Here is a 16,827-nt window from a genome sequence, read left to right as displayed (position 1 = left end):
GATCATTTTTGGCTCAGGAGGTACATTCTTCTAACCCTGTCTTGCATTATGTCATCTTTCACTACAAAAGCTTCTCCTATAGTTCAGTTACCTTAAGCACAGAAATCACTTACCTTCTAGATATCAAACTGCTTATTATTCCTAGGGGATTATAAATAAATGTGTGAAGCTATATGCATGGCAAGGGGAAGAGGGAGGAAAGGAAAAAAAAATAAAGACACACAGACAGACAATAAGATATTCCAGAAAACTTAGATCTCAGTGGCATGAGGGTTTCAAAGAACAGTGAACTTCTGGTCCCTTTATCAGTGAAAAGAAAAGGCAGCCAGTTTTGTAATCAAAATCTAATCAACTTAGGTACTTCTCTCATGCAGCACAAAGTAAACTTTATGATGCAAACTGAAGGCTGAGAGAGGGAACCAGGGGTTATTTTACTTCTGAAAGCTGTTACACTTTTCTGTCTTGGGCAAACTAGACTGAGTCAGAGAGAGCTTTTTGCACTGTGCGGTTCAAGCTGTGGGCTTGAGTTTGAGTCACTTCCTTAATATGTGATCTTGTACCACCCCTCACTCTAATTTTTACTGTTGAGCCCTTCCAGTAAGAGTCTTACTGTGAGAAAGGTGTCTGTCTCCTTGAAAAACAACTAGGTAATGACATTGCAAAGTCATGAAAAAGTACTTCCTCTAAAACCTGTGAAGAAATCAGACACCTGCATGTGCCATGTAGTCTCGAAAGCAGAATGACAGGATTACAAGGTCAATGGTTTTCCTTTTGAAAGACCTTATCTGGGCAGGATTCCGACTCCTAGAGAGTTCAGAAAAAAAGGAAGAAGACAAAACACAAACAAAAAACTAAAACAGGTAGCAAAAACTAACCAAGTGAAAAAGAATTTTAAACAAAATAAACAAGAATGATGAGAGATGAGAAATATGTTTTTCTGCAGCCACACTTAACCCATTCAGTAATGTTGAAGAGATGTACAGAAAGTCACTATCATTAGCTTTTTTGTTTGTTTAGAATCAAGGATCAAGGAATTCACAAAATTGTAGGGCCCCTTCACCTGTGTTTTTGAAAACAGAGTTTTCATGGCTATGAGAGCAAGAATATGGCTTCCACACAAACCATACCTGACCAAGCGCTTTGCAAATGTATAAACCAAGAATGTCATAAGCTGTTCTGTATAGGACAGGAGTGGAAATCCACCTATATAGGAATTAGAACTCCAAACCTTATCAACCAGGTGAGCTCCTGCAATTCAAACTAGCTGGTCTACAGGAAAGTGACTTGGAGTCAGACAAGAACTCAGCAGGCCTCTTTGGGATGTCACAACTGAGACCAGCAAACAGCCAAAGAAACAAAATGTTGCTGTAGACTACAGCATTAGAAAGCCCACAAAAGCAAGATTTCTACAGATGAAAAATGTTCCACAAAAGAGACAGTGGAGAGAATGTCATCAGAATAATATATCTCCTGTACTTCTTGTACCTCTTATATCTCTTGTAAGAAAGTAGAGGATGACAGCCATAACATGATGTACCACCGAGGGCCTGGAAACAGTCAGGCCTGACCTACACTGAAGGTCTGTGTGCCTCCTCAGCCAACCTCAGCACCTGCACACTGACAGCTCTGGAGAAGAAGTTGGACAGCTTTGGACAACACAGCAGTGCTGGGAATTTGACCACACACATTATGCACTCTGAGAGACTCTTGGAGCCCCCTAACTTTCCTTTGACTGGCATGAGAAGATGCAAGTTGAAAATACACTTTTGATACAAACCTGATAGGACATGCCTTCTTAGTAGAGAAAAGGGCAATTTATTCTGCAGACTAAGAGCAAAGGACCACTTCTACTGTTCTCTACCAGAAAAAAACATAGCATGCAACACAAAAAAAAACTATCTAAGATTTGTACATAAAGCAGACGTCATCTTGTTTGGAGCCTTTGGACACTATAACAACGAAATAAGAAAAAGTTCTGGATACTAGTTATTATTCTCATATGGTTACCAAGCAACTTGTTACTAAAGATGGGTATCTGACACTGCCTCCCCCAACTCAATCTCTCCTCTTCTATTACCATCTTGCCTATTATTGACTGCACTGTTACATCTAACATGAAAGTGTTAGCTCCTTGAGAAGACAACCTAATTATTTTGTATGTGTAAGATGCCCCACAGACTCCGTGATGCACTGCTCATACCAACCCATTACAATTGGGCTGATCCTTCAAGAGTCAGGTAATAAACACAAGTATGTCAAGACCCAAGGAGAAGCAAACTTCCTGTACCAGAGTGAATGTAAAGTACAGAGTGGAGCACTAAGGCAGAGCTAGCCCAACTGTTTTTGCAGCAAAATTAGTGGTCATCTCTAACATAGGAAATGCTACATGGAACACTGCACAAAATGTAAAATCTCCAGCTGTGCAAAGTAGAAGGGAATCTTTCCAGGACAAGTTTTGTTATCTATATTAATCTAGGCCAGAATTGCAGGTGCCTTGGCAGTAACACCACATACATTTTGCCTGTCTATCTGTTCTACCTCTTACGTTTTCCTTATTTGCTTTCACAAATTTTCATACCCTTGAGTAATCTCTGATGCAGTGGGCCATTCTATATCATTGAATATTTTCAAATTCTTTTAATATCAACTTCAAATGCTAACATTATTTAAAGATATATCTGTATGTATCTCTATATTGTTGTGTATCATACACACACAATCTTCACATGCATACATCCAAAGTAACCCTAACAGAACTGCTGCCAACTCCACTGATATAATACAGTTTTCCCCACCAGATGGCAGTAACTTCAACTTAATATAAACCAGACTGGTTGCCACATGTGCAGCAAACAATGGCATTCTTTATATTTGTTTTTTTCCGTAAGAGGGAAATGCCACTTTTTTTCACAGGTAGAACTATTCCAGTTTCCTTCGATTTAATGACAAACCAAAGGACAAAGTTTGCTACTAACAGCTAAGATCAACATTGATCTGTATATCCCCCAAGTATTTTTTTTTAAACACATCATCCCATACTGTTTCTTTTTTCAGTATACTGTAATTTTGTCAAATTTGAGAAATATGGGTGTTATTTCCAGTCATTGTCTTTTTCTAAGAATAATTCCCAAACAGAAATTACTGGGTAACTTTCAATTGCATAATAAACTTAAACTTTTACAATATATGCTAATAATTAAAATTTTTAAAGGACTACAAAGAAAGGAAAAAATGGAAAACATCTTGTGCATAATTGTTTGACAAAAAAAATATACAGTGTGCGGACTTCTTTACTTATGAAAAATTCAGGATATCATCTACAGCAAAAATATTGCAGGCAATACATACTATATTATATATAGACTAAATTGCCTTTAAAGTGGGATCTAACAATTGCTTCTATTGGTAAGAGTAGGAAAGTTTTTGTCAGCAAAGTCCAGGCAATATAAAAATCATGTAATCTGGTGAATGGGGACTGCTTTGCAGGATATCTACCTTTAGAAGTAACTCATCCATAGATTCTAGCCAAAGATTGTTCACCTTTTATTTCTTTAACTTCTTATTTTTGAAATAAATTTTCCAGAAGAAAATGTCATATATTCTAAAAAGAGGACTTCACTCTTATTCTACTAATATTAGTATTCAGAATGATTAAGTGGGTCTATACTCAGCTCTATGCTGACTGCAAAGAAAATATCAAAAAATGCACATTCTTATTAATAAAACACACACAACTTTCAATAAATTTATGACCAAATACATGGTCTGTTTGGACAGCTGTCTTCCACTATCCTACAAGTACAGATTCAAATCCTTTTTTGTTTCATGATTTTTAGTTTTTAGGTAGAAAGACAAAGTATAGCAACGTTTTCTCCAGATATACAAAACAGATCAGTACAGTGATGGGGAAAAAAAAAATCACAAAAATAAAACAAACAAACAAAAAAATTACCTGGATTTTTATGGACAAACAAAAGTTTGAGAGAAAACAAGGACAGTGAAACAGAAACTGACCTTAGGCACATAAGAAGCGAAAGAAAGGAACCAAGACCTAACAAAGGATTCCTAGTAAAAGGAGGAAACATAAGCAGGATGGAAAGAAATTATGATTATGAAGCCTTTGGAAGGAGAGAGGGGGAAAGCCAAAGTGTTGCCATCAAGCTTGGCTTCAGGAATGCCATTACAATGAAGCTCAAAGTATTTCATAGAAAATCTAGGCCTCTATTACCTGTTCCAGTTGAAATACGCTGGTGGATTACTGCTTTTCAATAATATAGTGATATGACTACTTTCTATTAATACAAAATCAAGCAGCCAGACATACTTGTCCTTCACACTTATGGTTAATATTCCTGCATATTTCACTTTTCATAACCAGCTCCTCTATATAAACCAATAATCTAAGTCCAGTTTATATGGATGTGTACTAGATGCCTGGCATCCCAAATCAATGCCATTTGAACTGAAGAAAACCTCTGGATATAGTATAATTCAAAAGACCTTTTCATAAACTTTTCATTGTAGTTCGATATTCTTCTGAGATCGCACATTCACATCAACTGGAAACACAAGCAGAATGCACCACAAAAGTAAGTTACACCTAATATCTGAAGGAACGGGAAAAGTAAAGGTAACAAGGAATTTTTAGTACGAATCAGGTCAAAATGGTTTTAAGCGAAAAATAAAGGTCCCAGCATAAAGAGTTTAGCACAATCCTGCAATGTTTAAAGGGCCAGTAAAGTAGTAATTACAGACAACTGCTTTTTCCTCCAGCTGCAGTATCTGTAGCAGTCCTACAGCAATGTTTCAAAATTCCTGTATATTTTGAAAAGGATGTGAAAAAATTAGACAGAGGTGAAATAAGAGCAACAAAAAAATGAATACCGGAGAACAGTTGTTACAGTGAAAGTCTTAAGAGATATGGAATCTATTTTAGCTGACTTAAACAAATACACAGCAGTGATAGAAAACTACCATCTCTAAGTTCCAGCAGAAGACAATGGCTCAAAGCCAAAGCTAGTCAAATTTATATCAGGTAAAAGGCACAATTTTTGACAGTTTGTTTCAGGAATTAATCACTCTTGCTATGAAGATAAATAGTGGATTAAATAAAAAATAAATCCTTTCCTGCTTCAAAGAAGAAATACAACTGATTAACGGCGCAAAATATAAAAACTTAAAGAGTTTAAACTACATGGTCCAATGGCACATTCTGATTTGAAACACTATCACTCTCCATGAAAGGCGTGAAGTAATTAGTCATATCTGCAAGGAAAAATACTTTGAATAACATAAAGGCTATCCCTGCCTTCCCACAAAGCGAGTAGGTTGCCATTTAACCTTCCTTAGAAACTCATGGGGAAATTTTCATCCAAGTGAGGATGACAATGACAAAACTCCCATCAAATTTAATGGCACTGAGATTTTTAGACCCAGTTCTGATGGTGCCAGTGCTTACCAAACGTCCCCACCAGAACAAGCCTTGAGGCCCTGCTGTACCGGCCCAGCCCAGCTGGGGCTGGGAGATATGGCCACTGTAGCCAGCCTGACCCTGCCTCCCTCACAGTACTGAACTGGTGGCAGGGCTTCAGCCTGAGGGACAGCCACTCAGGCTGCAGGAGAGCCACCCAGCCTGGGCCAGTGCTGCTGGGAAAACAGCCCCAGCTGCTGCCCAGGACTGTCCTCGCACCCTGGCAGCCCTGTGCTGTGAGGAGACGTGCCATGACTGTGCTCCCTGGGAACCATTTCAAAGGCAGAGGGAGCGTCTCCTAACTCTGTCCTGGGACAGCTGCCTGGTACCCTGTCCCAGAGGTTGGTGAGGGTGACTCGGTGACAGAAGCTTTGGGGAACAGTCTCAGGTCTTACCTGCGGCTTGTGAAGCAGCAAACAGGGTCCTGCTGCAAAACGGAAAGGCAGCTGTACACCTGTAAGAGACATAGTGCATCAGAACCAGGACACAGGACTCGCACAAGAATGGAATGGAATGGAATGGAATGGAATGGAATGGAATGGAATGGAATGGAATGGAATAGAATAGAATAGAATAGAATAGAATAGAATAGAATAGAATAGAATAGAATAGAATAGAATAGAATAGAATAGAATAGAATCATTTTGGTTGGAAGAGACCCTCAGGATCATTGAGTCCAACCATAACCTAACTCTGGCACTAAACCATGTCCCTAAGAACCTTATCTATGCGTCTTTTAAACCCCTCCAGGGATGGTGACTCCACCACTTCCCTGGGCAGCCTGTTCCAATGCCTGACAACCCTTTCTGTGAAGAATCTTTTTCTAATATCCAAACTGAACCTCCCCTGGCACAACTTGAGGCCATTTCCTCTTGTCTTATCACTTGCAACTCGGGAGAAGAGACCAACACCCTCCATGCTACAACCTCCTTTCAGGTAGTTGTAGACAGCAATAAACTAGCTGACTCTTGGACTTTCACCTGGTTATTTTAAAATTGACACAATTTCAAAGAAAGATGTAATGTTGTATCCCATAATTACAAAATATACAGGAAAGAAAAGTCTTTTTTTTCCCCAAGGCTTGATGATCTTCAATGGGTTATCGAATTTATGGGAGTTGTCATATATCAGCAGGCTAAGACAAAGTAAGTACCAGAAGGTAGAGTGCCTGACCCCTAACTGGGGCCCATCCAAAGAGTGGACCAGCACAGGACTGGCCCTCAGACCCTGCTTTTGCAAGGGCTGCAGTGGACACAGGCAGGGATCAGGTGATAAAGAAGGTAAATCATTTTAGTCTTTGGCCACCTTTTCTCTTGCAGGCCCCACAGCCTTCCGTCATGTTACAAACTGAGGGAAATCTCTTGCAGGTTGCACATTCAATTGTGTGCTGAGCTATGTATGCAAATAAAGTAATGATTTTATTACTGTTATCACTTTCAAAAATGGGCAACAAACTCCATTTTTTAGACTGAATTTAGCAGCTAAAATTTCTTTTTTCTCTTTGTGCATTGTGAGTAGATGTCTAGCTTTAATTTGTGCACAAAACCTCTCACTTGTACTGACATCTTCACATCAAACACAAAGTTGTGTTTAGTATAATTTGTTAGGAAAAGTATTAATATATAATCACATTTCTAGTACAATAAGTGTAATACTGAGGGAAAAATATATGTAGCAGAAGCACTATTCTAGCAAAAGATTTTTAATTTGTGCAGTAAGAAGTCCTCTGAACTGTTTGTTATCAACAAATCACATACAGTTCCTTCCTTGCATTAACATGGACTTTTTCAAGAAGTGGGCTAAGTTGATAAACTGTTATTACATTCAGCAGATGCACAGGAGTTTTAAACGAGGAACTCTTTAGATTCTGAGAGCTCAATTAGTATTAATTACAAGTTTAAAGAAGCACCACAACATATTCACATTGATAGTATAGGCATATCTGTGGCATAATTACTACCACTTCAATAAGTGCAGTCATGCGTACACATCCCCTTCTAGGATCAAAGTGGTGATATACCAAGTCCAGGTTCCTGCCATCAGAGACAACCATGTTTCACATTCCCTTTCATAAATGTATCATTTTCCACCTTGCAAACAGTTAGACGTGTGTGTAAAAACAAAACCTGACCACCTTATTGAGTGGCTTCTCCAGAACACCACCGCTTTGATGGCTAGAAATCTGCTAACTTTCAGTCTGATTTTCTGCCAGTTATTTCTGTCCCAACTCTCTTCTTCAGATTAAATGACTGCTTTCCTTCACTTGCAATTCTCCTTTCCCTGCAGGTATCTTTTCTCTTGGTCTTTATTTTATTGAAGAGAAATAAAGCTTTTAGTGTCCTGACAATAATATCTCCCTTCCCACTATTAATTTTACTAGCCTTTCTCTGTTTCTTGCAACTGAGTTCATTCTTCCCATGCCTGGGTGCTCTGAATGCTTGGCAGTATTCCTGGGGAGGCTGTTGCAGTGCCTCACATGGAAGCATTAATAATTTTATGTCACTAACTGTAAAGTCTAACTTGGTACATTTTAAAATGGCGTAAACTTGGTTTATGGACATATCACATTGGTGTCTCAGTCATTTTGGATGAAACTCTTGTTACCCAGTTTTAAGCAGCACCTCTCAGCTAGTCACCACATGCCTCTTTTATAGTTAGACACCTTACAGCATGATTCAACTGATCTATTTTTAGAGATTCTGACTGGATGAAATCTGTTGTGCCCTAGAAATACTCTTCACTGACCATGTCTAAACAAATACCTCAGTTTGAGAGATCTATACTGGATCAACTGAATAGCTTATTTTGTCATTTATCAAAATAATTGGCTCCTTCCTTTTTAAAAATCACAAGATATCCGTAACTAAAAGCAGCAGAATTTCTCCTCAAAAATCATGTGCTTGTGTAATGATTTGACAGGACTGCAGTTTGACAATTGATATTCTAGACTAGAACACGAGAAAGAGCAACAGGTTTTTTAGGAAATCAGATTCTCATAACATTCAGAAGTGAAAACAAGATGCTGAACTTTGTTCAATCATCAATAAAAGGATCTAGACTTGAGGAAGCAGTCAGGATGCTTTTTGGCAAACCACATCTATCAAAGTATCGTCTAAGAAAGAAGCTTGAAAGATTCAAATAATAAAAGATAAACATTAAAATCAAACAAACAAGCATGAGTATTTTCTTCTCCAATGGAACAACAACAGAGTTTTGCTTCAGAAAGAACAAATTCAAATCAGAAGGAAGACGACACCCTCCCTCACCTCCATAGACAAATCTATGTAGTTACCATACTCTCTGGTCTCACAGTGAATTAACATTTAAAAAATTACAACTGCTGAATCTTAAGAATTTACTTTACATCCTCCAAATACAAGCTATCCAATGGAAAAAGTGTCACCACTATACCAGTGGAGTTTTTTTTGCTTTGTGAGGGAAGTGCTAGTACAAATAAATAGGCTTATCCCAGAGGTTCTGCAGAGAGTAATAGACCGGACTGAATATCTCAGGAGTTTTGGTTTTGGCCAATACATACTTATGAAGGTTTTCTTCACATCTCACCAATGCTGTTTACATACAATCATTTGAACAATTTTTCATGTGACACAAATGTTTGGACAAAATTCCTTATGACAGGGGATAATGTGGGAAAGTTTTCATCCAAACCACTGTCAATCCCAAGTTAAACGCAAATTACAGAATATCTGGAAGATTACTTAACACACAAACATGAGCAATTAAAAACTGAGTTATCTACCATAGCAGAAGGCATGATGAATACTTTTCTTCCTACATAGTACTCAGAAACCAAAACTCAGGACACCTCTTGGAAATGCAAACACCTAACAACTTCATTCCCTGAATCACAATACCAAAAGGATTAACTTCCAGATATTTCAAGCTCAAGGACCAATTGATGGGCAGGAGATCCATAAACAGATACTGAAGGGTAGAGGTAGGGATGTCACCTCTAACATCACAAATCCAAGAACTACAGATGCCAAGGGAGTACTAGGGAAATGGACCACAGAAAGCAGAGAGGCCCACGTGCTCTCCCTAAATCCCATGCCCTGTTGCCACTGCCATAGAATAAACACGAGGACAGATGGACCATTAGTTTGGCCCAGAAGAATATTTCTTGAATTATCTTGTTCCATGAATAAAAAACAGATAGATTTCAGTATCACCTTGAGGAAAGTAGGAAAAAGATATTTGTTTAAAATTGTTAAACACTGCAGCCTAAAAGTGAGATCACCTACTCGGAACTAAAGAGTGAAGAAATACCATTGGGGTTCTCACACAAGACACATTCAGACCCAAAATCCCAGTCACAGCAGGACCAAAGGTATGAAAGGTATGTCATTTCACAGAAATATGAAAGATTTTTCCAGGATGTAATTTCAGATATTTTTTTAATGTCAAGCTATCAGCCATCATGACCCTCAAAAACCAAAAAATCATCGGATTTTCCATCCTCTACAAAAATTCTATTTTCTTAGGCCGGAGCTCTCACAAATATGTCCTTGGCAGTGGCTTTTGTAAAGCATATATGCTGATCTTTTCAAAGTTTTTCTTTTTTGAAAAGACTCTTCTCGTTTTGCGTTCTGCTACATATTCTTTTGCATACTGCTAAGTGCAAGCTTTGCATGGTTGCTCTGGTTTGCAAGGTTTTTTACTTAAGAGCATATATGTATTAGAAGATTTCTTTAGAATTCTTTCTTGTCAGTAATGTAAAACTTCCAGAGCACTTTAACAGATACAAACACAGGGGAAATTTCCATCCCTGTTTCTGAAACAGGATGTAATAATTCTACCAAAGGCATATCTGTATATAAAATAGCCAATATTTATCCTCCCTCTTCCATGACTATTTCTTTAGAAGAAATCAAATAAGAAAAAAAAATGTAGTCACTCCCCAGAAAGCACAAAATCTTAAAATCAAGACCAACCATAGCTTAGACACACTCTGTTCCTCATAAGTCCCGTTTTCCATAAACTTTTCCACAAAGTCACAAGAAAGTGACAATATACAATAGTGACAATATAAAATAAAGTATACAAGAGGAGGCAAATGGTGAGAAAGCATGTTTTGCATAAGAAGGATCTCTGTGATGCTGTTCTGAAAATATTAGAAAGGCAAAAGCAACATTTTTTTAGAAAAACTTGTTTTCTATATTAGGACGATGCATCTTCTTGCATCCCAGAAAGCCAAACATATCCTGGGCTGCATCAAAAGAAGCATGGCCAGCAGGTCAAGGGAGGTGATTCTGCCCCTCTGCTCTGCTCTGGTGAGACCCCACCTGGAGTTTTGCATCCAGCTCTGGAGGCCTCAGCACAGGAAATACATGGAGCTGTTGGAGAGGGGCCAGAGGAGGCCACAAAAATGATCAGAGGCCTGGAACAGCTCTGCTGTGAGGACAGGCTGAGAGAGTTGAGGTTGTTTAGCCTGGAGAAGAGAAGGCTCCAGGAAGACCTTATTGTGGACTTCCAGTACTTGAAGAGGTTTGTAAGAAAGATTGAGAGAGACTTCTTACCAGGGCCTCTAGTGATAGAACAAGGGGTAATTTTTTTAAACTGAAAGTGGGGAGATTCAGATTAGTTATAAGGAATAATTTTTTTTATCATGAGAGTGGTGAGGCACAGGAACAGGTTACCCAGACAAACTGTGAATGCCCCATCCCTGCGAGTGTTCAAGGCCAGGTTGGATGGGGCTTTGAGCAACCTGGTATGGTGAAAGATGTCCCTGCCCATGGCAGAGGAGTAGGACTAGAAGAACTTTAAAGGTCCCTTCCAATATTCTATGATTCTACAGTTCTATGAGTGTTCGGCATGACTGGGTATTTGCAGGAAATATTTTTGCCATGGAATCATATCACAAAGATTGTGAACTTAAATTAGTCAGGGTCTACACAAGAACGAAGCTGTTCTTCCTGTTGTTCTGTATGTCTCTTTTAAAAAGCTACAAGAAATACCAGGTTATTTCAGATTAACATAACTTCAGTAATGCTAAAGCTTCCTTTCTATAAACAGAATGTAAGCATTAAAGGGACTTCTGCTTATCAATATCAGAGACTCAGAAAATGAAAGTACTGGAGTGAACCTTGTATATTTCAGGTGCTCCTGGAATCAGACTAACTTCCATTTCAAGGGCAAAAACATCATCAAATTATGGCACTGAGTGAGCAAATATGTGTCTGGTCATCTGACTCAGAGTTCATCCTGCATCTGTTATTCATACTCAAAGCATTTGGAAGGAGACCAGAATAAGGAGCAACAACTTAAGTAGACTTTCCAAGGCTTTTTTGTGGTGGTGCTTATAGACCAAGAAGAATATTCAAGAGCCAGAAAGATTTAATTTGTTTTGTATCTTAAACTGAAGCTGATGTAGTTAATCAATCCCAAGTTTATAACAAAGCAAATCCACATACAGTACCTAAAGCAAATAACTGTAACTGTTACTGGCTTAACTCATCTACCAGGTAACTTGATTTTGATAGGAAAAGCCTAGAGACTTTCACTTAGTAAGAAATTCAAACAACACAGTTTTAAGCTTTGATGATTCTTTGCTAAATGAGCTTCTCCAAGTCCTTGCTCTTAGCAAGCCTGCAGTCAAGCTTGAATATTCTCTGTCACTAGGGAAACATAGAAAAGGATGATCCTGGAAAAGCAGGTAGACATTAAAGCTGGAAGCACATTTAGAAACCTTGAATTAAAAAGGTATCTTTGCACTGAAATTTCAGATAATTCCTCTTACATCACCAGACTAAGACCTGGGATCTCTTCTGATTTTGCTGCCTTTACTTTATCCGGTAGATTATTAGGATGTGTAACATTATAAACTCCTGTCCTTGAAATTATGACTTACAACATTGTTGCATGTCATAACAAAGTGCCAGTGTACAAATTGCTTAAGGATGGTACCAAACTTCAGAACCCTTATCTTCACTGAGCAAGAGGATTGCGGTCCCTTCAGGGTATTTGCTTTGTTTTGGTTCAGTATACTATGATAGAGCTGACACTTTTTTTCGAAGAGGCTTACCTGGGTGACTCAAATTACGAGACTTTTGGTGGAATAAATAACTCTGTTATAAAATGTTTTTCACAAATGTTAACCTTTTTCATAGGCTAGATATTCCACAATGGCTCAGCTATCTTAACAGATTTCCCTAGTTCTTTGTATTTCTTCAGGGAAATAAAAATTGAGGGAAGAAATAGTAGATAAACCATGCTGGTAGGATTGGTACCTTCCAATTCAGTCTCAAATTCCTCTAAAATAAACTGATGACACAATGAACCTTGCCTACAGAATGCTGTGTTAAATCTTTTTCCACTTCTCTTGTGAAAACAAATTAATCAGTTCTGAAGACAACAGGGGCAAGAATTGCATTGATTATGAAGGAAATTGCACCTGACAATCCTTGCTATGCAAACCACAACACTTTGCAACATCCAGGAGGCATCTCCAACATTAAAAAAAAAAGCCTTCCTCCTCCCTGTTCTCAGAACCAGTGATGCTCTCCCTTTGTTCAGAGATGCTGAATAGGCTTCTATATTGCAACACAGGCTAGAAGATAGTGTTGCTTCTTGAGGCCCGCAGAGTCCTGGTCTTCAAGAAGGGGAATAATACATTCAGATTACTTGCTCCTTAATCTAAATGAATGGCTTAAAGGGGAAAAATAAAGAGAAGTATCAATCCAGTAGTCATCGCTGGCTTTAACAGAGTAAAACACCTCCAACTGGCAGCCTGAACTTCAGCTTGAACTAACTGGGTGCAAAGCTGGCACATCCCTCAAGCAACAGCCCAGTATAATCCAATGGGTTTTTTTCAGAACTTCAGTGTCAACAACCAAAGAGGGCCAGAAGTGTATGTACTTTGGGGCAACACATCAACACATTGTAAAATCCACACTACAACACCAGAAACATAAGTTAATTGTTTTACAATCATATTTTCATTGCTAAGAGAGATGCACCTTTCCCCTTCAACACCAAGTCTTATACATCTTTCATTGCAATGCTCTATCCTCAGCTCCTTACAGGAAAAGACTAATTATTTCAAGAAATGATCATGAACATAATTAAGACCAGATCCTCCCCTTGGTACACTTTGCTGACTGCTGTGAATCTAGAGATTACTTTCTTATCAATTACCTTAAAATGAACAAGAGGGAGGCCTTTTATTTTAAAAACCTTCTAGGAGAAAATATCCCTCTCTCCCTCTCATTTTTTTTTATTAAAACTTAATGTGTTATTAGCATAAGTGATTGCTGCCATCACATTGCTGAATTTCAAGCAGTATTTGGATACCAAATACAACAGCACTGTCTTTTGGACTGTTTATGCCATTCACGTAAGACTGAGTACATAACCTTTTAATTTATCTTTGAGGGCAACAAAAAAAAAAACCAAGAGAATCTCACATAGTCTAAATAAAGCTTAAGGCACAACACTTCCACACAGTGCATGAATTTCTGAACTGCAGTCAGTATATGAACAGGTTTGTCATCATTAACGTGCATCAGTTCAGCAGGAATACCAGAATGTCATATTACGTGTAACTGCCTACACAAAGGACCAGCAAATAGATTATTCTCTTAAGCTAATGGGACTAGTTAATGGACCTTCTGAAGAAGAGGTACAATTTGAAATCATGTCAAAGACTATCTGAAAACTGAATTAATATGCAGGATATAAATTATCCAGAATGAATGCAATGAATCCAGATCATGATCATTTTAAGATAATGGGCTTCCTCCTTTTGCTATTAATATTTAATTGCTTCCATTGTATTTATATATTGTCCAACGCAATTTTTGTTGTTTTCTTAGATAATTTTGGCCCATAAACGTGCAGGCAGGGTAGGTCAGAGACTTTTTTCAAAAAAGCCTATCACTATTTAGAGACAATCTCCAGCTGATTCATATACATACTTTCATTTTGAATATGCAGTCTCCAGTCTAAAGTTAAATCAAACTGTCCTATAGATCAATGGAACTTCAGAATACACCGTGAGAAACTACTACTCTGGATACACTCATAAATATTAATTACACTTATAGGATAGCAATACAAATTCTATCAAGTACCACAGGACCCTGCGGTTATTAAAGAGCATCAAAAAATACTGATGGAAATGAACAGAGTAATTATCAGTTTCCTGAAACTTCACACTGTTCAACAGTTTTCCAGATATTCCCATACACACCAATTTTAACAAGAATAGTTGTAGTAAAATTAATCTCATACTGATAAAAAGAACATAAATGCTGTAGCTTGTAATAAAACAGAACACATAGTAAGTACATACCGAAACTACTGATCCTAAAGCAAACATTTTAACAGTGAAATTCTAATAAAAATGGAAAGCCATCAAAATCTACAAAATACCACAAGCAGTTAAAATTTCACAGAAAATATTTAATAAATACAATTAATAAAAGAGGCACACTTATGCCGGAGCACATTTTAATTGTTCAAGAGGAAATGTAATACGCTGCAGCTAAGGGAATAACAAAGCAAAAAGACACAACGTATAAACATAACGATTCTCAAAGGTTAATGGTTAAACCACTGGCTTATATTCACTGATCACATTTTTACTACCTATAGCCTGCAGATATTTTTTTTTTCTCCCGAAGAAGGCAAGACTATATATGTGCTGACTTTTGTGTGCATTTTTAATTGTTTGCTTAGGAGTGCAAATCTCGATAACTAGCACTGTAGAGCCAAAAAGGAAAAAAAATAAGTGGTATAATATTAGAACAAAAAAGTTATTGCAGAGAGGTAGAAATTCATTACTTTCATGCTCTGTCAAACTTATAATAATATGCACTTAGAAAGAAAAGCAAAATTTTCTTTTAAATGGCATTTGCTAAAGCTACGCTAACAAAAGGATTTGTGGCCCTGTCACCAAAAAACATTGACCCTTGACCTTTTTTCAGTTTAGTGAAGGAGAACAGCCAGAATCTTGTGTATCAAACAAATGTTTGTTTTGTATAAACATTCTCCCAATTTTCTTAGTTTGCTGCAAAAGCGGAGAAAAAAGAAAAGCAGAGGAAGAAAATGCCCCGAACGAAAGGCTCGATTCGGAAACGGTGCAAGGCTGCTTCAAAACAGTCATGTGACTCCTTTTTTGCTAACAGCCATGTGCTCGCGTATCATTTTACTCTGAAATAACTCTGCGGATTTCAGCTCAACCTGCCTTTGCTTATAATGCATGACATAGCCTGTGAGGGAGCCTGAGAACCGTCCCTCTTCAAAAGCAAGGTTCCCATGCTTGGCCTGTCACCATGGAAGCAGATGCCTTTTTTGCTTACCCCTGCTTACCTCTTTGCAGCCACGAGCTGCTCCCTATTGTTAAAAGGGGTACGCCTTGATTTTTCTTCGTCGTGACCGAACTTGCCTCTTCTTCAAAGGGCACGATGCTGCAGGTCATTGGTCTAGACTGTTTGCACGGTCCAGAGAACAGCCTTGATGTAACCCTTGCTCCGTCTGTGCCACACCACCAGCCGCGCGACTGCAGACTGTAGGGGGACATCGGAGATCTGTATTTGAAAAGAAGTCCGTCCGATTTTGCCATTGTGCCTTTTCAGTCATCGATCGAATGAATATCGAACCTTCTGTCGTTGCATGTGTGAAATAGATAGCTTAGCAAGCACTTTTGTGCCCAAACCTGTGCAGTGGGCCAAACTCTCTTCCTTTATTCACAAGTATTTTTGGTTTTTTGTAGGATAAGTAATTTCTGAGGTACTATAATAATGGTGTCCTAATGTTAGCTCAGCCTCACATCAGAATCTCTTTGTTGCAATCTGCTTGATTTAGCACTTAATTTTTTTTTTTTTTTTTTTTTTAAAGGTGCTTTTTCTTTTAGTCATTCCCAGTTGAACATCAGCCCTCTTAAAGTGCAAGGGAGGCTGATTTGGAATCGGTATGAATAGCCCGGAATCGTGAGGGGTTTCAAAACAAGCTACCGACTGGAGGTTCGCTTTAAAAATAACACGAGGGAAAAATGTGAACTTGGAAAGATTCCAAGGTAAAATCAAAAAGTACAAAAATCCAGCAAATATGGCACTTTTTTTGTCGTTGTTACATACAAATCAAGAGATAGTGGTAAGGAAAGACAGATATTGTAATAGATAAAATAACATGACAGTGGTGGCTAAAAACCTAAAAGAATCTCATCGCCTTTTTTGCCCTCGGTATACAAGAACAAATAATTTAGAAATTAAACATTTTATAACTTGGGGGGTCTAAAATGCTTTTTACTCTTCTGTGACATTGCACAAACATTTTCGATAATCACCAGCCAGCTTATTTTTAAGAGGTATTTCATTTAAAAAATATATATAAATAAA

General features: G+C 38.0%; 1 protein-coding gene across 10 annotated transcripts in view; it reads right to left on the bottom strand.

The window, feature by feature from the left end:
• The window catches only part of LOC309441175 (uncharacterized protein), a 262,238-nt gene that overhangs the window by 155,195 nt on the left and 90,216 nt on the right, over window positions 1-16,827 (bottom strand). For 6 of the 10 annotated variants that reach the window (XR_014184329.1, XR_014184330.1, XR_014184331.1 and 3 more), the window contains one exon: window positions 5,866-5,924. The exons of 1 other annotated variant lie outside the window; for it this stretch is intronic. Coding sequence is in view for 4 of the 9 variants with exons in the window: in XM_082055665.1 (XP_081911791.1) it covers window positions 5,866-5,924 (59 nt within the window). In the remaining 5 variants the exon portion in view is untranslated. Of the gene's footprint in view, window positions 1-5,865; window positions 5,925-15,799; window positions 15,997-16,827 lie in introns of all 10 variants that reach the window. 3 more of the 10 variants (XR_014184334.1, XM_082055663.1, XM_082055662.1) reach the window with 1 other exon arrangement.

This window comes from Streptopelia decaocto (genome assembly GCF_964273445.1).
Source record: "Streptopelia decaocto genome assembly, chromosome: 1".
In the NCBI taxonomy this organism is placed as follows: Eukaryota; Metazoa; Chordata; class Aves; order Columbiformes; family Columbidae; genus Streptopelia; species Streptopelia decaocto.
This window is presented reverse-complemented; position numbering and strand designations above follow the sequence as displayed.